Genomic DNA, 24,712 nt, shown 5'->3' with positions numbered 1-24,712 from the left:
ATTTATCTGATGTAAGTAACGTGCGGCTGGAAGAGATGGCCTTTTTTTGAAGCTGACTAATTGTTTCATTCTGCATGTTATTTTCATTCCATAGCACGCGTGTTTGTGTATCCCACAAATAGTCCTTTTCAGGATTCCACCAATGGTCCTTTTCAGGACCCCACATACAAAACAGTTAATTTGAATGATTCCCTTAAAATCGTTCTTTTTAGGACCCCAAATATAAAACATTTCAGAGTTAATGTTAATTAAACCACCGAATATATAAAGATACATATGTTATACTTTCTTCGTTTACGAATCATTTGATTTATGACCAGTTATTTTTCTATCGTGCTTGCAAACATTTGATTTGATAGCAGGTATTTAAAGATAGATGTACGGTTTTGTTTGTGAGCATCATTAATTTATGTTCCCATTTCACGGATTTGAATAAAACTTTTTTAGAGCTTGAATTTATCACACTATAGGTTATCGATTTTAATTTAAAAATTCAACAATTATCTCTAGTGAAGAATAGCATGCCTGTGTGTAGTTCTGAAACAGTCGATGGCATTAACGGTTTTTAATTTGGCCACGGATAATATTGCTTGCTCATAAAACTGGCTGCATTTTTATTGTCATCGTGGTCGTGTCTTGCACACAACACTTATTTTTTTCAGAGCTGAATAAATAGATTGGCGATGGGGTGCTTTGGTGCGAAAACCGCGCTCTCTTGTTCTTTAACCCTTAAATGCGCAATGTTGTTTTAAAACAACATTGCGAAAACCATCTCAAAATTATCATAGTAACGTATTAAAATTGTTAGACAATTTTGCTTTGCGCCTTTAAGGGTTAAATTATATGTGGCGTCAGGTGCTTGTACAGATAAATTCACCCCGACGCGCATTCCAGTGTGCACCGTGGTGAATTTATCTGTGTGTTTGTTTCCTCCGGCAAGCCGTAATGCGTACTGGTTGTTTCGTTGTGTAAAGGAGATGGTGTTGGCTTATTGGATACTGATAATATGATTTTCTGTTCATGATTTGATACGAGTTACTTCGGAAAGTTTATTTACGAGTTTATAGAGCATTTTTGCACTACCAGGGGAAATTTAAAATACTTGGTCGTCGGAGCAAACTGAGAAAAAGTTTTACGTATCATCATGTTTTAAACTCAGTTAAATAACGGTCCGGAAAACAGATTAATTGTATCCACATTAAGCCCGGCTTATTTTGTGTGCGGCTAAATGACACAATGTGCTTTTTACTTATTTTGTTTGCGAATATCGCGGCTACACAAATGAAAAGCTCCATTATTGTGAAAACTTCACTCTAAGATACCTGCTTGGTTAAGGTTCGAGCATATTATTATTTATGAAAACATGGGGTAAAACGCGCCTCCTAAGGAAATATGATCATAGCTTAGCTATAGAACATTAATTGGGAGAATTTAATAAATATAATTCAACCAACATTTCCCCCTGTAATCGCAATCATAACGCTTTGAAAAATGTTCAAAATTTTAATGATTCACAACAACAACGGAACAGAAAGCTCGTTGGACTAACACGTAATTTTGTTTTCTGTTGAGATTTCACAAAAGTGTAGCTTTAAATCGTCTTAGGTTATGCAATTATTAGGTTCTGTTTTAGATTAGAAAGATGGGTAGGTAATGTCAACGACAAACCGAAATGAAGTAGCATACGTTTTAAATTGTTAATACGAATGCTGCAATTTTTACTAATTTCTGAAAGGCGTTATTAAAATAAGTTATTTCGGTATTTCTAATGGAAATAGAGAAATAACAGTACAAGTATATACGACTCTCTACTGTTGCCAAATGATTTGATTCACTCTCATTATATGGTCTTTGCAGAGTTACCATATGAGAATAAATATGTTAGAATATTTTAGGTTTCGATGTACGTGTGCCGATATTTCGGTATTTCCATTAGAAATAACGAAATGGCTGGTTTTAATATAACCTATCAGAATATAGTCAAAATTGTAGCATTCGCATTAACATCCTAAAGTGTATTCTACTTCACTGCGGTTATGTCTCCGACATTACCCACCCATCTTTTTTTATCACGAATAGTATGATTTATGTTCTTGATGTTAGGATCATAATCACGATTTTCGTAATTTATTTGCATGATATTTTATTCTAAAGCTTACTTTAGTAATTTTTCTTCGCCTTATCGCGATGTGTTATTTTTTAGTTTTTATCGGTTTTTGTGCTGGGAGTATATATCACAAGCACGATTTGTGACACTATAATGCATTTTTGGTGCTCAGAGCATTTTTCTTTTGCTATCGAGACATCGCACTGAACCTTATCAAATGAATAACGATGTTCTAGGTCCTAATAGTTGTCTTATATCTACTGCTCGTGTCTCTAACTGGCTGCTAGCAACTGGACATATATGACATTTCATGGAATAGTGCATGAAACAAAAATGATTCTACCAATAATACTCTAGATCTCGTGAAATAGTTCCCGTGAAAATTTCACGACCATGTTGCATAAAATTGAAAATGATTAGGAATTTCTTCGAAATATCACAAGCACGCAAGATAGATCTTAGGTCAAGTACTAGGAATGATGAACTAGCTCACGAACCCATGAATAATATTTCATGATTTTGTGAAATGTTTTTTTCGTCCATTCGGTCAGTCGTGACTAGTGTACTAGGAATCATGAACCAGTTCTCGAGTATATGAAAAATATTTTATGATTTTGCGAACCATTTCACGAGTACGAATGGTAAGAATACTTGTATATTGCATGATTTCGTGAAATATTTCACGGAAAACATGACCTAAGCTCACAAAACAAAAAAAATATTTCCACTAATAAAAGTGTTACGCGAGCGTTATAATAATTATTAAAGCTGTTGGCGTGACTAAATCAGTGTAGTACGCTGGATTTCTCTGATCAGAATTAAAACACCCTTTTTGGTATTTATCAGCTTAAACTGTAAACAATTTATTAGAAAAAATAGCATTTAAAATTACTCATAGCTTACAAATTTCCAGTGTAAATACTACTTATTTGTTACGCTCTTTTTGGTTTCGGCTGAACCGGATCAAATTTATACTTTCACTTCACTTCTTCTAAGTTTCAGTTTTAGGTGTTGGTTTTAAATAATTCAGTTTCCCTTTGTTTTGCTATCGTTGGACTTCACTTATCGTCTCTACTCCTTTCGTTAGACAATATACCGTTTCAATCGCTATCAACAATACCAACGCTTACAAGTATTGCAACAAAAGCCATGATTTTTTTTCATGGTGTTTTCGTAACGAAAAAGCGTGGTTGTTCTAGAATTCATGGCACTTTATTCACGATTTTAGGAACATTTTTTTCCGTGTACTTAATCAACAGTTTTTCAAACTTCTGTAGCTGGTCGTATTGATATTCTCCAATGTTGATGAAAATTTCAGTGTTTTTTTGTCCATATGCGGGATGGACTTTAGTGAAATATTAGATTTCTACTTGGACTAGAAGCGAGGTAAAACGGACATTGAAAATTTTTCCGGAAAATAGGCCGAAATTTTAAAATCTCTATCTCTAGTTAAACTTAATGAAATCTAATTCTGTATTTCTGAAAGGGCTTTGGTCAGTGATAAAAAGAAATAACGCAGTTTTCCATTCTTGTTTTGATATTGTTTTTGCGGTTCAATATTTGTAAAAATCCCTCTTACTACGACATCATTCCACGTGTGCCATTTCAACTATCTATAAGAATACTACGTGACACCAGAAAAAAGTAAATCGCACACAAATACCTGTTACATGAGATTCGGTATCCTACTCAAACGATTTCCGGGAGCATAGGCACAACAGAAGCCACGAGAAACTAGTTGTGAGATGGAAAATTGAACGATATCGACTTTTCAAAATATATGCGCTCCTCTTAGGCGGCTACCCGGAGGTCAAGTTGCTCATTTCCTAAACCGTATTAATATAACAAATGATAAATCTCTCAAATTCTTGGCAACCGGCTGCCCCGAACAATTATAACATGATGATGCGATTGGCACACTTACCAAAAAATTTCCCCTTCTCCAAAAGAAAAGAATGCAGGACGTGACCGGCGTCGGTATTGATCAGCATGTAGGAATAAATCTAGGTTTTTGTAATTTATAATTTCAATTGGTTCTGGTTAATAACAGAGTAGCAACAACGGGCGATCTCTTATGCTTGTGCTTATGCTTGAAAGCTTGAACACTATACGATACATTAACATTTTACCTTGAGAAATGACAATTTTAAAAACATCAACTTTGCAATACCTTAACCCTTTATAACCCAGGGGTTTCAAAAAGTGAGCCAAATGCAGTGATATCTTCAATTCCACCAAAAAATATATCAAAGATTATGGGAAAAATAAAATCACCGCTTAAAATGGTTTTGAGAATGAAAATATCTCGTGCAAAAAATTTCGTACGCTTAAATAAAAACAACAAATTTTAAGTTGTTTGACATATTTCTTCGGATTTTCAGATAGACAACACTTTTTTTACATCTGTAGGAACGTTTTTTCACATAATGGAATTATTAGCACGAATTCCAACAATAAAATTCAATTAAATGTATTGCTTAGGGATGATCCATAAATGACGTAGCATTTTTTGAGCGATTTTTAACACCCCCCTCCCCCCTCGTAGCATTTCGTCACAAACCTGTAAATACCCCCCCAGGTAATTACGTAGCTTGACGGGAACTCTGCCCCCCCTTGTCCCCGCAATTTCTTCTTAAAATTATATTCTATTCCCCTTTAAAAAAGCTACGTAGCATGACATGAGCCCCTACCCCCCTGTCGTCACACATCGTCACAAAATACAAAACTCCCCCCTCCCCCATATAATGCTACGTCATTTATGGATGATCCCTTACTTTTCAGCCGCCATTTGCCCCAACTATACAAGGTTCAAAAATGTAAACAAAATTATAAAAAAATGGCAGTTGTCTTGTTTCACAATGAAATATGAGGTGCAATGATCCCATTAGTGCAATAATAAAGCAGTTAGATGCCAAAATTCTGCAGTAAATACGCGTTAAACGATGGATAGTTCTGCGTATGAAATTTCATACGCTAGGACATAATGGGTTAATTCAGCATAGGTTTGTATGGATGAATTTTAGAACGAGCTTAGAGGTATAAGCTTGTCGTAATAACTTTTTGGGGTATCTTGAAATTCGCGAAATATTTTCCGAATGTATTTCACCTTTCCAACCCATTTTTATTTCTAAATTATCTCATTTTCAGTTTCCTCAAACAATTTTACCTCAATATACTATATATTATAGTAAAATATTTCGTCGAAAAATCTGGAATTCAGCACGATCGAAAGACTTGTAAAATGCACCTCTTAAACTACACATTCATTACGGGACAGATTAAATTCAATTGTTAAATTTTAAAGTTCGAGTTAAAACAAGCAAAACAAACAGTTTTATTAAATACTTGGTTGGCAGCATATGACTTGATTTCCCCATTTGTCAAAAATCAATATAATTTCATCCACGAATGTCAAAACATCAACAAAACGTAATTGCCTAATTTTTTAGTTTAATAATTGTTTAATTACGATGTTACGAGTGAGATGCAACCCATACGGTTGGTACGATGCCAAGACGGTTTTGGTTCAGTATTCCTCATCAGGAAACACGAACTTCTGCGCTTACTACCGAGACATCACTCGGTACCCGCTCCGTGTTTTTAAGCGTTTACACAAGACGTGCGTCTTCTTAAATTTTAGTGTCTAACTGGTGCCAATTAGGTGCTGGTTTAACGTTATCTAACTACAAACACTACAAAACCAAAATAATTTTTGAACTATTTCATGAGAACGAATGGTAAATCGTGATTAAAATGCTATGAATCCGGAACAAGTTCACGGGGCAGGAATTGACCCATGAATAATATTCTGAGCTTCGTGAAATAGTTCATAAAAATATTAGGACTATGTACAAAATTACATAACATGTAAGGGTCACGTCACATTTACAACCAAAATTTTAATTCCATCGAATTTTTTTTTTTTAGCATTCTTTCGCGAAAAATAATCTATTATTTGTCTTAGCTAAATATGATATTTTTTCAAGTTATGATTTTTTTTGAACTTATGAACTCCCTTAACACAACATTGCGACAAACCATCTCAAAATTATCGTAGTAACGTATTGAAGCTGCGTGATAATTTTCACAAAAATTTAAAGCTAAGCTTCAGAATGATCCAACCCGAATTTCTGGGCCATTCGTTTGACTCCTGCCATCAGATTCTGTACCTTCTCAACATTGTTCGCCGCAGAAAACCAGTTAATCTTAAACTGCTTCCCGCTTCTTAAAGTTTTTCAGTTTTCTTCCGGATCAGACTGACAGACATTTTAGCTAACTATACTGATCAGGCATACCGCATGTAAAAACATGTCTTCTTTTTGAAGACTTGTGAAATGTTGTGACTACATTTTTTACTTTTTTCAAGGCCATTTTTTGTCGGAAATTTTGCTGATATCTGGCAAAATTCTGACTCAAAATCAACAGACATTTGAAAAATATAGCTGGTATCTCTAATCCTGATATTCATTCACGTAAATTTTCTGGTTGATGGTTCCGGTTGCAATCAATATGTTGTAATTTCAAGCCACAGGTACAGATAGTCTGGCGCACCAGGTACTTCTAAACGAACTTACAGTTTCAAATGCTAGAAAATGCCTGCCACCCTTTTCTTCCGATGTCGCAAAAACTCCTACCAAGGAAGCCGCTTGATCTCTTCCTTGCCGTAGATTGTGTAGCTCATTTCCACGCAACCGCTGTACAGCTTCTGGGATCGGGTTTTGACTGTTTTGTTTCGTTTTGGGATCATTCATAAATTACGTAACGCGAAAATTGCCCAAAATTGACTCCCCCCATGTAACAAATTGTCACATATTTCTCTATCCCCCCTCCCCTATTACGTAACAAATTCTTCGAAAAAAATTGTTTTCGTTAGTAAAAACATGTTACGTAAAGATCTAGCCCCTCCCTCATATGTCACAACATGTCACAACTTCTCGTACCCTTCCCCTAAACGCATTACGTAATTTATTAATGGTCCCTCACATACGACACGATTTGGAGTCACCTTCTTACAAGTGAAATGAATAAACAAAATAAAGTGCGCTCATTAAAGAAAAACACAACCCCATTTGTCTTAAGGCATATCCGTCTTAGATCTACAGTGCGCGAGATGGAGCAGTTGATAATGGTTAGTCAAGCGAGCTTGAGGTTACGGAAGAGTCACACATACAACTACATCATATTCATAATGTTGTACTAATAATATTCAATAGTTTAACCGAGACGATGTCGAATATGCCAACGTTAAAACCAAGATTCCCGAGTATATGGAAAGCGATATGACTGTAATTCGCCTACACGATTTGCCACCGCGCAATACAGCGAAAACCTGTTTTTATCAGCCCCTTTGTTAATTTTAGACTGACAACACGGGGATATTGACAAAACCGGGCCACATTTTTTTTCTTTCTTTTTAATTAACTGAAACTGTTAGAATATTCTTCTAGTTGTAGCCCCATAAACCTTTTTGACTATTTGGTATACATTTCCCTTAAGGAGGTATCCCAGCGCAAAACTAAAAAACGATTTTTTTAATACTATGTTGCGTTTCGGCTTCGCCTCATCAGAAACCGACACTAACGTATTGTCGGAATAGATTAGCGCCGGCTTGACGCAAATCCCTTAAAACTAAAACACACTATGTGTTTCAATCAAACGACTGATCAAACGTGATGTCCCGTTCGAGCAGAAGTTCTGTTTATGCCGATGAGACACAAGTGAAGCCGAAACTTGTCTTGGCTTAGCAGGCCTATGCGAAAGCACTATGCTATATTTCACCCTAAGGAGGAAAATTTGGTAAAAACCAAAATTTCTCACTAGGGTGAAAATTTGTTGGTATAAACCAGTCTTTGTACAGGAGGGCACAAATCCTTATTTCATACTATGTTGCGTTTCGGCTTCGCCTCATCAGAAACCGACACTAACGTATTGTCGGAATAGATTTTTTTAATTTTTTTGCAAATTTGGCATCTTTAAGACAAGAAAAGTATGCCCCAAAAATAGTTTACTTAAATTTGGCTTGATTCGTCTGCTAGAGCTCATAAAACATATTTTCATATGAGGCTGTACAAATCGGGTCAAAAAGCTAATAAAATCGTAGATAGATCAAATCGGAAGCTGATAAAATCGGATCTTCACTGTAGAACAGATTACATTCAACATTCATTCAAATGTCGATAAAGTGGAATCCGTTACAAATGACAAAGGCCCCGACATATAGCTTTAAACAGTGTATAACTTCTGAACGGGTGCTTATGGACAAACAATTTTACCTTCGTTTTGCAGGTGAAACCCAGTCCTATCAGAATAATTGATAGAATAATACAATGCCGATAGTGAAGTTACACGGGTTCGAAAACAGGCCATAATAAAATCAATATCAGCTATAAGTCTTTACACCTCATTCGCAGCTATTTGGTCTCTCCAAAAAAGTTGTGTGTTTTGTAATGATAAAACATTTCTTCGAACATTGTTAACGCGAAAAATCAGAAACAAAAAAGCTATCTCTTTTGAATCAATAGTTAAATTTTCGGTAGCCTACTATGATCATTGTTTTAAAAAAATAACATTGCTAAAGATGGCGCTTTTTACGCACACAAACATTGTAGAATATGTGAAATCGCTAATATGGACAGTTTTGACTCCAATGAATTAAGTACCTCAAAACGCTGTTTTGAGCCACTGTGCAACGGTACTTTTCAAAAGTTTTCATTCCGAGATAATCGCGTTTAAAGTTTGGTGATACCTACTACCGCCGTGGAACCCGCACGCTGCGAACGACTGTAATTTGAAATGTGCTCCAGTCAGGATAAAATTTCGCACACCCAAACTTGTATATAACTCCTTAGACATCCACCAGTGAAAAACAAAACTGCTCTAGCGACGACGACATGAACGTACATATGATCGAAGATGAGGGTGTTCTGGAGTGGTAGGTCAATTTCGTGCCAAATATTAAACCCCAAACGTACCGGAATTAAGGCCTTTAGAGAAATACTCAGCCATCACGAAGCAGACATTCCGAAAGCATCCTAAGGAAGAGAAATAAGAAAATTGGATTTCAGGATGATTTTCTGAATCACATAAACGAAAGTTACAAAACAGACTCAATTCACCTAACAGTGAGTTTGGTCCATTCTGACATCATTTATCACTTGTATTTTTACATCCGCTAAATCAACTGCCATTAACTGGTGATACAAGACACGTAAATAAGTAGTTATTTAAATTTTAAATTGAATCTCGATCAGAAATGCCTTTCAGAATTAGTAGGAGCAGTTAGTTTGTATGAGAATTATTAGTCTGTTAGTTTTTTAGAGTCCTTCTTAACAATTAGTTGCAAGGTTGTTTTACCCCGTTTAATATGTTCACATCGCTGAATTGTTCCAAACGAATTTTGGTCCATAGCAGAATAAAAACAGTGCTGATACTAAGAATTTCTCGAACTTTAACTTTAACTCGAACCAATAACGTTTTATTTATGAGACGCGTGTCAACAAACCTCTGCAATTGATTGAGCAAATAACACGTGTAATGAATAATATCAGTCTGGTGCGATCTCACTGCTAGGGAAATAAATTGGTATTTCAAATTCCCAACTATGTTTATGTGATTCAGAAAATCATTCTGAAAAATTTAGTCGAAGATTCCAAGTCTCTGTGATGAACATATTCGGAGATCTTCAGGACTGAAACGAGAGTATTAGTGGTACATTTGCAGTGTTGACAGAAACAATAAATTTCTGTGATTTATTTTTACCTGATATCTTAACCCTTTCGTGCCCAACTTTTTTCTAGTGCAGGTAGGGATTCAAAACTATTTTTCTTTGAAAACGGCGGTGTCAAGAAACACGAAAAGCCTTTTTTTTACAAAGATAGGTGCGCCCCTCACAGTGCTAGAAGTTGTTCAATTTTTACCTTCCAATGCTCAATTCAATTGTCCTAGAATATTTACAATAGTCTACTTGCGTGGAAAGCGTAGCCAAAGACAGTCTAAATTGATAAGTTTTATCAGTTTTCAATAATATTATAACATAACGAAGATATCTGAAAAAATCATTTTCCTTCATCAGTATAAACTGTCCCTGGCAGCACTGCACCATCGGAATCCGATCAGATGAATTTCAATAACATTAGTTCTAGAACTCATCCTTGTAACTGTTAATACTCATTTGAAAGGCAATAGTCACATTTATTAGCCTTACTTGTTTTTGTGAGCAAACCTTAACTCAATCAAAAGTTATAGCTGTTTAAAAACATTGTTGTCCACAAATAACATGGGCATGAGTGGGTTAAAATCTTAATTCCATTTTTACAAAAACTCCTAGCAAGGGACCATAAATTACGTAACACCAAAATTGACAAAAAATGACTCCCCCTTCCCCATGTAACAAATTGTCACAAATTTCTCCACCCCCTTCTCTACTACGTAACAAATTCCTTGAAAAAAATTGTTTTTCTTCGGTGAAAACATGTTACGTAACGTTCTAGCTTACTCCCCCTCCCCCTATGTCACAACATGTCACAACTTGTCGTACTCCCTCCCCCTTAAAAGCGTTACGTAATCTATGAATGGTCCCCAAGTTACAGTTCTTGGCAACCAATCGCTCCCAAAATTGGCAATCATTTGGGACTACAAAATAAACTCAAAAAATGCTGTCTTCGCTAATTGGTGCATTTTTCATACTACCACGAGCCAGTCTAACGCCCATTCAAAATTGATTGCGCCTAGTATCTTCAATCCAACGACCAGCACCACCAGCAAAGAAGCAAACGCCGAAGAAGCGGGATACACAATATCGACCCGTGAGAACAAGAAACAAACATAAACAACCGACCACGAACAGCAAGAAATCAGTACCGCTGACGCTATGGACAAGAAAAAGGATCTTGGCATGGTGCAGCAAACTACATCAACAGGACTCAAGGAACACAAAATTATTATCTTTTTATTTTTTACACATTGAAAAAACATAAAAGATCCGCGTCTCAGTCATGCGAACGCATTGAGTGTATCGCTACTTCAACATCATTAAATTCTCGACTCTGTTGATTATGTTAATGAAAATTGATGTGTCACCAAATAATGAACTAAAACCATAGAACCATATTGTGTACTTCACAAAACAAAAATCTTTATTAAATCATAAATTCGCTTTATAGTAATTATACAAGTTCGAAATACAGCAGAAGTAATTATAATTATGTAATTATAAAAATGTAAAATGATGAACGCGACGTTTATTATTTATGATTTCCGAAGCATGAACACAATATTCGTAAACTTCACGAAATCGTGATATTTTTGGCATAAAATTTGGAACTAATTATTTTCCGTGCAGCTCATCATTCGTACCCGACACGACTTCCAAGTTTCGAGTGAATTTGACAATTTTAAACATTCTTAGAGTTAATATCGAAGCTTTAAATATGATTAGATAGAACAATTTTAAATCAACAAAATCATCTCTAATGCTATAGAAAGTGTGCTCAAACAATAAATGACTTGCATGAGCTCAAACCAGCCAACCCTTATTGCTGTAATTATGAGCATGTCCAACATCAACAGTTCCTAGAGGCAAAGGATCATAAATTATCATCAGAAAAACTATTCCGGGTTCAAATTCCACGGTACGCAAACTAGCTGTAATTTAAACCGTGGGCATTCTTCACATGACTCAACTGACTTGGTCTTCCTTGAGCACGCAACAACTTTCAGCCTAGGGCTGGAACTCGATTCCGAAAGCACAAGGAAAAGTGCTGCTGCACTCAAACCCTAGCCGGTCGATCAACGATCGGTAGGTAAAGTTCCTATTGTAGGCTTAGGCACTTTTCAACACGACACCTCACTCCCTTTCGCTAAAAAGACGCTCGAGGAGTTTCAGCGAGAACAACTTCGCACGTACCGTAGCTCGTATACACGCGAGACACAATAAGAATAACACTAGCGCTACTCGCCGGCTTCAGTTATGAATGAACTTTTGATTGGATTACATCGTTTCGCGATCTGCTCTCCACTCTGGTAGCGAACCCGTGAATGTACTGTTGTGCCATTCGTGTACTCGAAGAAATTGAATCCCAATTGGTCAGCAGCCGGTCGTTTGGATCTGGTCCCAAACCACGCAACGACGCAAACACAAACCAATCCGGTGTCGGATTACATCTGCGAGTGACTCCTCCAGATCAGTTGAAGCCCCCGGAAGTATTAAATCTTTTCCGGACGAGTGTGAAAGTAGCTTGCAACGGGAAGGGGTTGCTGTTGCTGGTTAAGAAATAGTGATTTGAATAACGTTCACGCTTTCATAGTCCATTGAGAGGTCATCTTGAAAGGCGAACGGTCATTTCTAATATTGCGGAGAAAGTGAATTAAAAAAAGTGTCTGCCCCATACGGTTGTGCAATTTTGTTTTTTTCGCAGTGTCATTTTATGCAATAGCTGCAAAACCGGTGCTATCGCCCACAGGGGCTGATTGGCGGTTAGAAAGTGTGATATTTGACGGTTACACAGCCACAGGGTGGAAACATGGCAACAGACGTTCTAGCGTCCGATTTCGACAGTCGGCTACGGCTGAAGACGAAAATTGTTGGCGGGGAGCGGATTAAACGTGCCAAAGACAACAATGAAGACATTGCCGTTCTGAGCATGTTTCTTCCGGGAGCGACGGCGGCCAAGGAGAATGCCTCCTTCCGATGTCACCGAGGGATGGATTGCTTGATGGACGATTGCCGGGATACGACACCAGGTATGGGGGGGCGATTATTTATCCTTAGGGTTCCTTCTATTTAGATAGAATGGACATTCAACTGTTATTGAGAATGAATTGAATTGTTTCGGATTAGACTATTGCAAATGATAGTTCTAATAAGCCTCAGAAGATAAAAATTGTGCGGTTTTAATACTAAAAAAATAGCTGCCATTTTGTTCACAAGTTTTTAATGTTTTTTTCTTAATTATTTTTCGGCAAAATTGTTTAGTAATCAAAATTTCTCTCGAAAAAGCGAAGAGTTTTATGTTGCTTCCCCATTAAAGCTATTATGACTATAGTTCGTGAATCTTAATTACGTCGAATATTTTTCGCTCCATCAAAACCTCTTCCCAAACATTTAATACATATTTACGCCTCTCCTCTAACGCCAATGCCTCAAAATAAGATCTGTGGACTGTGTCCTCTGGTTCTCAATAATTTGTTTGGACGGTCAAGAGCTCACAAACGTTCCAAAAAATTCCAGCTGTCACCTCACTCAGCCAACCCATCCATCATCCGTGCCGTTTGAATGCATCACCGCCACCGCCCGGCTTCAATTCGCACGCAACGAGGAAGCAAGATTTGAGTCATGCCGAAGTCGAAAAAAAAAGAGACAGACAACCACAAAAACAAACACTCCAAAATCAATCATTAGGATAAGTAGCAAAACCATCCAAATTTACGCGAACGTCACAGAAAACAGGGCGTTTCGTTGGAATTGAATTGTTTGGAAAATTTATGCAAATTCAAACGCCTTTGCGCGAATTTTAACGGCGCGAAACGCTTCGTTTGATCTTCACATGCCATAAGCAATGGCTCCCATTGTGATTTTATTTTTTTTTCGTTTGCTTTCGGGATCAAATGATTTAACAATTTGCTGCAAGTCTTTACCTGTTCAAACACTGACGGACAGGTGGAGGTGACCATACGGGGGTTCCAGTATCTCCGCCGACGCTGGGCGCACAAGCTGCCGAACTCGCGTTTTTTCCCCTCTCTCTCAGTCTCCCTTACTCATTACGCCCAAAATTGATGCCGCGTGGGTGCTCGCCTCGAAGCGGAAATATTTACGACCATCCGATCATTCAACAGGTCGTTTGGATGGTCGTCGTCCAGCATTGCGGGATGACCATTTGCAGAAGATGGCTCGAAAAGTCGAAAGGTCGTATGTAACGCGGTAATGTCGATCGACGCGCCACATCCCATTAAAGGCATCACTCACCAAATGGGCATTTATTATTATTGTTATTAATTGAAGCTCTGCGTCCATTTTTTCCCCGCGCACAAAAGTTCTTTTTAAAGGGATGATTGTGTTTTCAATGGTATACGCAGGCGAAATGATTGAGAACTAAGCTTGATCGATCCAAAGAGCTATCGGGGTCTGGGTCGGGTGGAGATAATAAAATGAACGTGATTGTCCTGTGCTGATACTACTGTGCAGTACGCCTTCAACTTGTCCACCTCCTTTTAACGATGATATTAACCTTCCTGTGTTTACTTTTTTCGAGCGTATTGATCAAACAGAACGCTGCGCATATAAATGGTATTTTTTTTACAGTCTGTGGAGCAAACGTGACATGGAAACCGGAAGACATTTGGGAGACTTCGACAAGCTACTATCGTAATCATGTCTGTTGAATATAAAAACAAAAATCTGATGGTTTAAAGTTGATTTATTAATTTGATTAAGTCCGTTTCCGGAATTATATTCGTAGTGTTTTTAATTCCGTTTTTATTATTTTCGGCCCTTGTTTTATAATATTCGACAACGCAATTCGCAACATGATTTTTGCTGAAAAATTCGGCTAATTTGTTATTGTATAATTCTCGAATACTTTTTCAAGTAGACGTATCTAAGAATGAGAGACTCTCATTGTTTACTTTCTCTTCTGTTAATAACTCGAACACTTTTGCATTTACCTCTCAACTTTTTTGCATAATTTGCCAGTCAAAACTGCTGTCAGATCGAGAGACTGTGTATAATGACTGGAAAGTTTGATAGAGACGCCGTGATAATCGCAAAAGAAAGTAAACAGAGAGAGAGAGTATCTCATTGTTACATACGTCTTTTTGAAAAAGCACTCGAGAATTCTCGACATACATATGATTAGAACGTAAAATGTCTAAATTCACTTTGAGGGAAAATTCCAGACAAACCATTGCTGTTGTAACTAAACAAAAAACGAAAAGTCGTTACTTTCGTTTAATTCTGTGAACTTTGTCAACCAATAATGGTTTATCCATAATTTTCCCTCAAAGCGAATTTGACCGTTAATTTATACGTTATAATCATAAGTTTGTCAAGAATTCATAATTATTAATCAAATACTTCCAGAGTTGTACTGTCCACAACAATAATTTTCATAAAATAAAAACTATAAAGGGATACCCCTATAGGGGTATCCCTTTAAAGTTTTTATTTGCCATAACTGTTGACGTAGGACTACACCATAAAATGTAAAATATTTTCTTTGTATTTTATTTCTGAGTAAATTGGAAATAATTATAAATTAAATATATTTTTAAGTAAAACTCAAACGTAAATCTGTGTGTGTGTGTGTGTGTGTGTGTGTGTGTGTGTGTACGCGAACACAATCTCCCTCACTTTTCTCATAGTTGGCTGAACCGATTTTCACAAACTTAGTCCCAAATGAAAGGTGCAACGTTCCCATAGGCTGCTATTGAATTTCTAATGGATCCAACTTCCGGTTCCGGAATTACAGGGGGATGAGTACGATCACGTAGAAAACCGAATCAACCAAACTTAGTCTCAAATGAAATATGTTGCGTCCCCGTAAATGACTATTAAATTTTATCCCGAACCGACTTCCGGTTCCGGAGTTACGGGTCGTGGCGTACGATCACATAGCAAAATTGTGATTCAAACCGATACTCCGATGAAAGCAAAAAAGGTAAAAATTTCGCTAAAATGTTTCTCAAACAACTTAAATTTGCAGTTCTAGGTCACCGACGGCCAAACAAACTTTCGTTGACTACATTGACCACGGTTCCGGAAGTGCCCGGGAAAAGCGGCCATCTTTCAAAACTAGCAAACTCATATCAGTTTCTCGGAAATGGTTGGGCCGATTTTCACAAACTTAGTTCCAAATGATAGCTATATTATCCCCACAGATGTCTATAAAATTTCGCACGGATCGCTTATATGGTTCCGGAAATATAGACTGAACCGTCCGGTCACATATGAAATTCCCATATAAACCGGCACTCAAATTTTTTTTCAAATCCCATGAAATTTCAGAAATCGAATTCATATTTTTGATGCCAAACATCCTTAAAATGCATGAAACGTCGAGATTTTATGTTATCACAAAAAAATTTTTTTAATGAGGATCGATTTTTTTGGACTTTGCCGATTTCGCACCGTTTTTCAGTTCAATATTTGCGTGGCTGTTGTTTCTTTTACAAAATTTAAGAGCTCTAATAATTATTTCTTTTCTTGTATATAGTTGTCATGTCATGTATAATAATAAAATGTAATATATGCATTTGAAAGCTTTTAATGAATATAAAAAACATTCTCGTGTTCATGATTGAGAAAGGCACCGCTAGGTGGATTAAAACAGGTTTTTTGGTTCGACAAAACACATATATTACTGTTAGTACCTGATAACATCTAACCAAGAAAAAAAAATTGCCCACAATTTGTAACTAAGCTATTCCACGCCGAGCAACGCCACGCACAGATTTCGAACAACGGATTGAAAGCTTGTGCTATCGCTACCCCGCATGCACCAATATGGCTGTTACAGCTTTTGTCACATTATCAAACGATAGTGAATGGAAGTGAGGTAAACATTTATTCAGTCATTGACATATAAATATTTAAATATCAGTCCATTTCAATTAATGCAGGCTTCAATTTCTGGAAGAAAGCTTTTTGAAATTCATTGGAATAAGTTATTGCATTGATTCAAAGATATTGACTGAATAAGTAAAAATTCTTACTATCTTCGCTTTTTTGTGATTTTTTTTTGAATATTATCAATGATTTAAAAAAAACTTTTCTCACTAAATTGTAGCAAAAATTGCAAACCCATTTTTTCTACATGTTGTTAGATACTAAAAGTAGTATGTGTGGTTATGAACTCCTTCCTAGGTTCGTGTTATTGTGCTCTCAACGACCTCTAACGGTGATTTTGAGAACTGAGAGCGTGTGTCAATTTTTCAGATTGGTGCACAGTGGTCCCAAAACCAAAAACGACGGTCAGAAGTATTTACTGGCATTAGATGCTTAGTTATGTTCAGCTAAGTTTAATGAAATGTGATATCGCATCTAAGTCAGTTTACGCCTTTATTTTTCTTAATGGGGTATCATTTTTGGAAATCTTTTGTTTTATTCAACAATAAAAGATATTTTTTTCTTCAGCAAACATACATAGCAGATAATTTGAAGTAATTTTACTGAACATTTCACTAGCTCGACTGGATATTCGTGACCAGCTCACGAGTTCACAAAACCATGATAAATATTCTGAGTTGCATAAAATTGTACACGTGAAAATGTTAGGATCATGCACAAAATTGCATATTTTATAAACTGTATCATGACAGTGGAAACGTATTTAATGATTTTGCGCATTATTTCACGATCACGAATGGTGAATCGTGACTGGGAATCATGGACCAGGCATGAAAGGATTCATTAATTATATTTTAAGTTTCTTGGAATAGTTTACGAGAAATTATCAACACTGTTTGGATTTTGTGAAGTAATTCACTACCACAAAAACTATATCATGATTAATGTGTTTGGTTCTCGGAAGGGCTCTCTGTCAGAATCACTCACTTCAATTGCAGAAGGGACGGGAAATATCGCCCCCTAGCACGCTTATTGAGGTCAATTGCAGCGGGCCGTGATTCTGATTGTGATATTGAGTTTACGGTAAAGATGTGGAGACGTGGAGATTTCATTATCATATTGGAACGAGCGTTTATATGTTTACGATTGAGATCGCGTACACACGGAAAGATAGAAATCAGCTCTAGTGCTAAATCCTATTTCTGTTTTTAAATTAGTTGAATTTAACAACAAATTCCTAAAAATAACAAGCGATTTAGTTAAAATTCAGCTTTTATTTTTCCAATTAAGTTTTTGTTTTTAAGAGAAGGTTTTAGTTAAATAAAATCCAGGACACAATCCAGCAAAACAAAAACTAAAAATAAAATTTGCATTTTCAACTTTGTTTGCGGTTGAATTTAGGAATGAAAACAGCATTCTCACCCAAATAGACAAAGAATGCTATTTTGTTATTTCGGGGCTGTGAATATATGCTGTGAAAATTCAGCACGGCGAATAACAAAAACCTTTACTGAATTTTATAACCAGAATCATTGTTAAAAAAAGAACAGTTTTTGCTCATGTCAAATTCACTTGAGTGAAAAAAATAAATTGTTAGTAATTGGTGTTGTGGCAGATTTTTCCTCGAAATATTTTGTGAATTAACTTTGTTTTAGTTCAAAAGGATTATTGTCAATAAGTAGTGCACAGATAAAATGAGAAGTTAATGTTGCATGAAATTGTCCACGAAAAGTGTAGTATTTTGGTTGAAAATGGTGGTAAGTTTTTATTTTTCTCTTATCTTCTGGCCTGGTGGAGTGAAATTGTGGCAATGTATGTATTGTCAAGAAAGAAGACTTAATGTCAGTGAAACAATTATAGTATCATCGCATAATGTATTTATTTAGCATGTTTACATCCGTTTAGTTCCCTACGTACAAGATGTGTCAGAGGTGGATGTTAAGCGCCATTTTGAAATCCAAGATGGCGACTCCCGGTTAATCAAAATTTTTTGCAGCACAATCAGTTTGGGAATTTTTAAAAATGACTGACGAGTGAGTGTCGATGGTTGATGTTTAGCGCCATTTCAAAATTAAAAATGGCGACTTCCGTTTTAGCGAAGTTGGGAAAAACCTAGGAATGGTTCGGATGAGTTGTTTCCAGAGACAGATGTTTTACGCCATTCTAAAATCCAAGTTGGCAACTTTACACGCAGAAAAATTAAGCATATTTAAACTAAAAATATGTGTTATTGAATCCTATCATTTATTGTTTATTACTTCAAATAATAAACATCTTGGTCTGAAAATATTTTTTTTATCGCAACAACAATAAAATTTTGTTTTCAATAAAATCATTTTTAATTTCAGTAATTTTGTTTTAATTTCAATAAAATATTTATTAAAAAATTGAATAATATTTTTTTGAAGCAATAAATAAATTTTATTGAAATCAAAATAAATAAATTTATTGTCTCCCGACCAATAATTTTATTATTGAATTTAATCCATATTTTTATTGAACTTACAAATCTGTTTTCCTGCGTGTAAGTTAAGCGAAATTCTATAATCTAATCACAGTTTTTTTCGAAATGGAGGTGGCGAATAGGTATTAGAGGTCGATGTTGTTTGGGGTTTTATGTGATTAATCCAGAAATTATGACAGATTCAAATAAGGAATACTTGTCAAAGTTTGTGGTTTACGTTTTTAGATCCCATTTACGGGAATATATTCCTAACAAGAAATTGTTAAATATAAGCCAAGGTTAGGAACCAAGGAAAAATTCTCGCAAATATTCATCAATCCTATTCGAAAACAACTATACTGACCCCAAAAACTCTCGTTAATCGAGTTTTATTTGTAAAAAACGAGATTTTCGAGTTTTAATTGTTTATAACTAATAAGTAATTAACAAATTCACATATTTTTTGTGCTAGTTATACTCCTTACATCCTCACAAACATTGCGACGCGGAGGGACGTGTACGTCCCTCCGCGTCGCAATGTTTGTGGGGGTGGGGTGCAAAGGTTTCAGCATGGAAAAAACACTTTTTAGAGATTTTTTAAAACTTAACGTGAAGCGAATTGATTGAAACTTTTATACATCACAGTGAATTATTTCAATAACATGTTATAATTTTTCTATGCAAAAATTTCGACAAACTATTCGGTGGCGAAGCTTTTTGTAGAACGCCTCTGGAAAAACATAATTTGCGGTGTTACCTGCCATTCAAAAACTACTCAACCGATTTTTTCAAACTTTGCATAAACATTCTTTTAAAAAAATACCTAACTCCTACGTAGAGTTTTTAAGATAAATTTTCAATTAGGGGTGTTTTACTCATTTATTTTTTTTCACGCCTTTTTATTAGTAAACACCCCTTTAATCGAAAAATTATCTCAAAAACTCAACGTAGGAGTTAGATATTTTTTTACATAGAATGTGTATGCAAAGTTTGAAATAAATCGGTTGAGTAGTTTTTGGATGGCAGGTAACACCGCAAATCATATTTTTTCCAGAGACAAAAAGCTTCGTCACCGAGTTGCTTGTCGATAGTTTAGCCTAGAAAAATTACAGCATGTTATTGAAAAAATGCACTATAATGTACAAAAGTTTTGATCAATTCGCTACACACAAAGTTCTAAAAAAATTCGCAAAAAAGTGTTTTTACGCTGAAACCTTTACCCCCCTTAAAGAAAATTTCGTTAAACCGGAAGTCGCCATTTTGGATTTAAAACTGGTGCTAAACATTGTCCTCCGACACCCTCGTCAAAACCATTTCGAAAATACCCATATTGATTGTATTCTAAAGGACTTCAACTGAATCAAATTAATGTCGAAATATAAGTCTAAAAAGCAGGAATTTTATTTTTTTAAATCAGTAGAAAAAACGCAAAATTTAACCAAAGCTGTAGTAAATTTAAAAAATTGACATTCTAAATTTAACTACGAAAAATTTTAAATTTTAAAACAGAATGGCTTAAATTCAAAACTGACATTTGTTGAAATCAACTGAGGAAAAAACTAGATTGAACAAAACAACCTCCCTAAAATTAGCATATTTTTTCATGAATTCAATTAAATAACTAGATAATTTTAATTTAATTTGAATTTAGAGTATATATTAGTTGAAATAACAGAAAATAGCACTGAATTCAGCACAAAATTTAGTTGAGAAGATGAAGAATGTGTCTCCGCTAAAAGTGACAGCATCATTTTCTTGCCAAATCAGCATTTCTCTCTGAAATTCCAACTCTTTTCAGGAAGATCGAGAACAACTAATCAAAACCAGCAAATTTAGAATTTGCTTAGTTGTCCTAAATAATAAATTCAATTCAGTAAATCAACTAAGGTTTTCGCATCTGAGCCGAATTTTGGTTCTCCGTGCATAAATGTATAAGTGCTAAACCGTTCACTTAATCACCGGAGTGTTCTTATGTTTGTGAGAACGCGGGCGTAAGTGTACGTGGATGATCGCGAAAGGCTCGAGCGTTGTATCTGTTTGATCGCGTTTTTTTTGGGAATGGTCCAACTGAATGCATGGACCTAGGCTGCTGGGACTGAAACCAGGGGCTTCCGGACGTGATTGATTCATAGTCGCGTGGAAACGCGAACGCGAACGTTTGTATAATTGCACTTGAGACCGAGTTTATAAATTCGTAAATGTTAATCACAGGGGCACTTTTATGTTTACGAGATCGCGGGTAGGGTTCGCAGTACCGACCCTTTTTGGCGAGAACCGGTACTACGGTACTGAAGCCCTCAGTACCGGTAGTACCGGTAAAGTACCGGTACTCGAATATTTTTTTAAAAAAATTCGAAAAAAGCTTCAAAGTGAAATTGAATGCTCAAACTGAACCTTATTCTCAGATGATTGATTTGTGCTGATCAAAAAAACATGTTTATTGCGTTAATTGATTTGGAATGGCATGACTCGTTTCAGCAGAAAATATTTTTCGTATGCGGCACCTTCTTTTATTTCGAAATCTGGGCCACTTTGAAATCAAACTGCTAAGCGGTGCGACTTTTGTCGACTTCAACAGATGGTAAATGTAAGAAACACTATTAACAACAGTAAATCAAAGTGAGAATGGCAGTAAATTCGAGCAGGTTGCTCGCATTTCCTCTCTTGATTTTCTTTAAATTGGTTTCGACCTGCATACCAAGGCTCCTTGCTTTCCTGTAAACTATGGAGTTTTGCTGAATTTTCCGAATAATGACAAATCGCCCCATTTGGAGTAGTTCACCAAGCCTAAAAATGTTAGCTACTAAATCGCTGTTCGTTCTTTTATAAATAAAGGTTTAAGAGTAAACTAAAGACATGACTTAGACCATAGTCTTATTACGCGTCACCCAGTGAATAATGGAAACCAATCAGAATGTCGCTAATAAAAAAAATGTGATGTGAATATTTTGAAATTTGGTGCAAGATCGTTAAAATTTAATTTCAAATAAAGCAGGAATTTAAACATTTCGTTCAGTACAACGGGAGCTAGTAATATAGAAGGTAATTAATATAATTAAAAGTCATCTTGTAGACCGATATTTTGAAACAGGTCCCCCTAGAGAGCCCACATATTTTTCATAAAAAATGGTATGGTACCGAAAATACCGGTACTATTCAGTACCGGTATTACGGTACCAAAAATTGGTCGGTATTCCCGGGATTTTCGGTACCGGTATTACTGGTACCACAACCTTAATCGCGGGCGTAGGTTTGCGTGGATTATTGCCAGTGTCCCATTGCGATTTACAAATAATGTCCCAATACTGGAACATTCGGCCAAAAGTAGATGAATTCCTAAATCCAAAACATCCAAAAGTGTTCAAATCGGTTAAAAATGGCATAGTTATGAGTATTCCAGTTTTGCGGTTACTCGGGTATCCCTGTCAGCCTGATAAGGGGTAAAAAATCCAGACGCCCGTCTCTAGGCCGCGAAGGGCCATCTTAAGATCACTCTCAAAAAACAATTGAAGTTTTGTAGCACGCTACAAGTGCAATCTAAGTTTTATGAATGCCTATAAATCTACCATAAAACCTCGATTGTTACTAGGGCTCGGGCCCCGGGGCAATATGGAACTAAAGGGCTCCCGTAATCGTAGAGGTATAAACTGCTGTAAAGTAAGATGATAAAAAATGATCGCCAGCATCGCACGCCATTTCTACTCCGACCTTGAGATTTTTTTTCCAAATTTAGCGAAATCAGTCAACCATGTTGAAATTATTAAAAAAAAGATGGGTGGGTAATGTCTGCGACATAACCGGAGAGATGTAGAATACATAAAGAACACGTTCTTCAAATATGTTGATACTCATTGGAATTTTCGGACAAAAGGTGATTTGGGCGAGGAATATTTCAAATTATTCTTTACAAAAATGATGGTGGTCCTGAAAAGGACCGGTTTTGTTGGCGTTGTTGGCCTTGGTGAGGGAGATGGCTAACGATGAAATTAATTGTTAGCATGAGGAAGTCGCGTAGTACTGGCCAATGGAAGAACAGATAATAATTGATTCCTGAAAATCAATTTTTCTTTATTCATGTAAATTATACATACTTACAAATCTAATAGAAGATTCCTGGTCATATTTCTGAATCATTAGTGCGAACATTGTGTAATTTGGTTAAGTACAATGAAAGTTACAAACTTTCCAAACTCGACCTTCTGTTCCTTCAGAAATATTGAAATGGGGTGTCTATATTAAACCGTTAGTCGTGGTCACAATAAAAAAGATGGGTGGGTAATGTCTGCGACATAACCGGAGTGTCGTAACTACACTTGTGACGTTAATCCAAATCTAATGATATGCAACGAAATTACGTTTGCATGTGAAATTTTCAAATGATTCGTTATAATTATGGTTAAAAATTCTAATTGGAAATTCTTTTCCATCACCAACTATTTTTCTTTTTTCGAATCTACAGCATTCTTTGAAAATATTGTTGAAATGTTATTGATGAAAAACTGAAAATGCGTTTGGCAACACTGCTCACTAAATGGATGGTGGGAAGACGCACATTCGTTTTGATTATGCTAGTATTAGTAGCAGAAAAGAAAGAAAAGGCGCATGGCCCGAAAACGAGCAAGCGAGAGAGCGATAGTAGTTCGTATTCGCTCTACTAAACTAAAAAAAAAGATGGGTGGGTAATGTCTGTAACATAACCGGAGCATCGTGACTTCACTTCGAGACGTTAATTTAAATCTAATGATTTATGCAGTTAATCAAAGGAGGCTGCCAAAAAGTTCGAATAAAAGCAAGCGACTAGTGTACTTTGCACGTTCTATATTTTATCAATACTAGAGAGGATCAATAAAATAATTCAAATTGTAATAGCGACATGCAATTGTGGCAACACTGGCCATGAGATGGTGGGGGAACACGCACATTCGTTTTAGTTATGATGGTATTAGCAGCAGAAAGGAATGGAAAAGCAGTGCACGAAAACGAGCGAGAGAGGATAATTTAAATTCTCTTTCTTTCTTTCCACACATCGTATTTCTTATATAGCTTTCTGAAAATTATTTGTTATACACCATAAAATGTAAATTTCAGTTTAACTCTTATTAGAACATAATTAATTGGTCCTGTAAAGAACCGTTTATTGTTTTATTGCGGGAGCATAATTCAGACGCACTCCCAGCGGACACGGTGAGCTAGAAAGCACTATTTTGCATTCTCGAACAAACCGACCAAGTAGGCATCGTTGTCTTCTCGGGGCATCATTACGACTGAGCTTTGTAAGCGTAGCTCGACTTTGCAGTCCTGCACAATCTCACGACCCAGACGCTGGAACGATAGCCTACTCTGTTGCCCTTTAGTTGGGGCGAAATTCTTGCAGGGCGACAGTTCCGATGAGTCACCAGTAGCTGGGGCACTTTTTCCGTCCGTCGCTATTGCCAACTGCTTTCCTTCGGTGGACTGGCTGCTTGCTAGTGCTTGAACGAATACGAATGATGAGAAAAACCGAACGACCAATATTCATATATGAACACACGAGAAAGCACTACTATCGCTCGTTTTCGTGCCATTCCTTTCCGTTTGGCTACCAATACTAGCATAACCAAAA

General features: G+C 36.2%; 1 protein-coding gene across 6 annotated transcripts in view; it reads left to right on the top strand.

Moving 5' to 3' along the window:
• The window catches only part of LOC131690283 (four and a half LIM domains protein 2), a 605,833-nt gene that overhangs the window by 563,115 nt on the left and 18,006 nt on the right, over window positions 1-24,712 (top strand). The window contains exon 1 of one of the 6 annotated variants that reach the window (XM_058975941.1): window positions 12,070-12,847. The exons of the other annotated variants lie outside the window; for them this stretch is intronic. Coding sequence (XP_058831924.1) covers window positions 12,628-12,847 — 220 coding nt within the window. The 5' untranslated portion in view covers window positions 12,070-12,627. Of the gene's footprint in view, window positions 1-12,069; window positions 12,848-24,712 lie in introns of those variants that run through there. 6 annotated transcript variants of the gene reach the window in all.

This window comes from Topomyia yanbarensis, chromosome 3 (genome assembly GCF_030247195.1).
Source record: "Topomyia yanbarensis strain Yona2022 chromosome 3, ASM3024719v1, whole genome shotgun sequence".
NCBI lineage: Eukaryota > Metazoa > Arthropoda > Insecta > Diptera > Culicidae > Topomyia > Topomyia yanbarensis.
The sequence above is the reverse complement of the archived record's forward strand: the minus strand, read 5'-3'. Positions and strand labels throughout refer to the sequence as shown.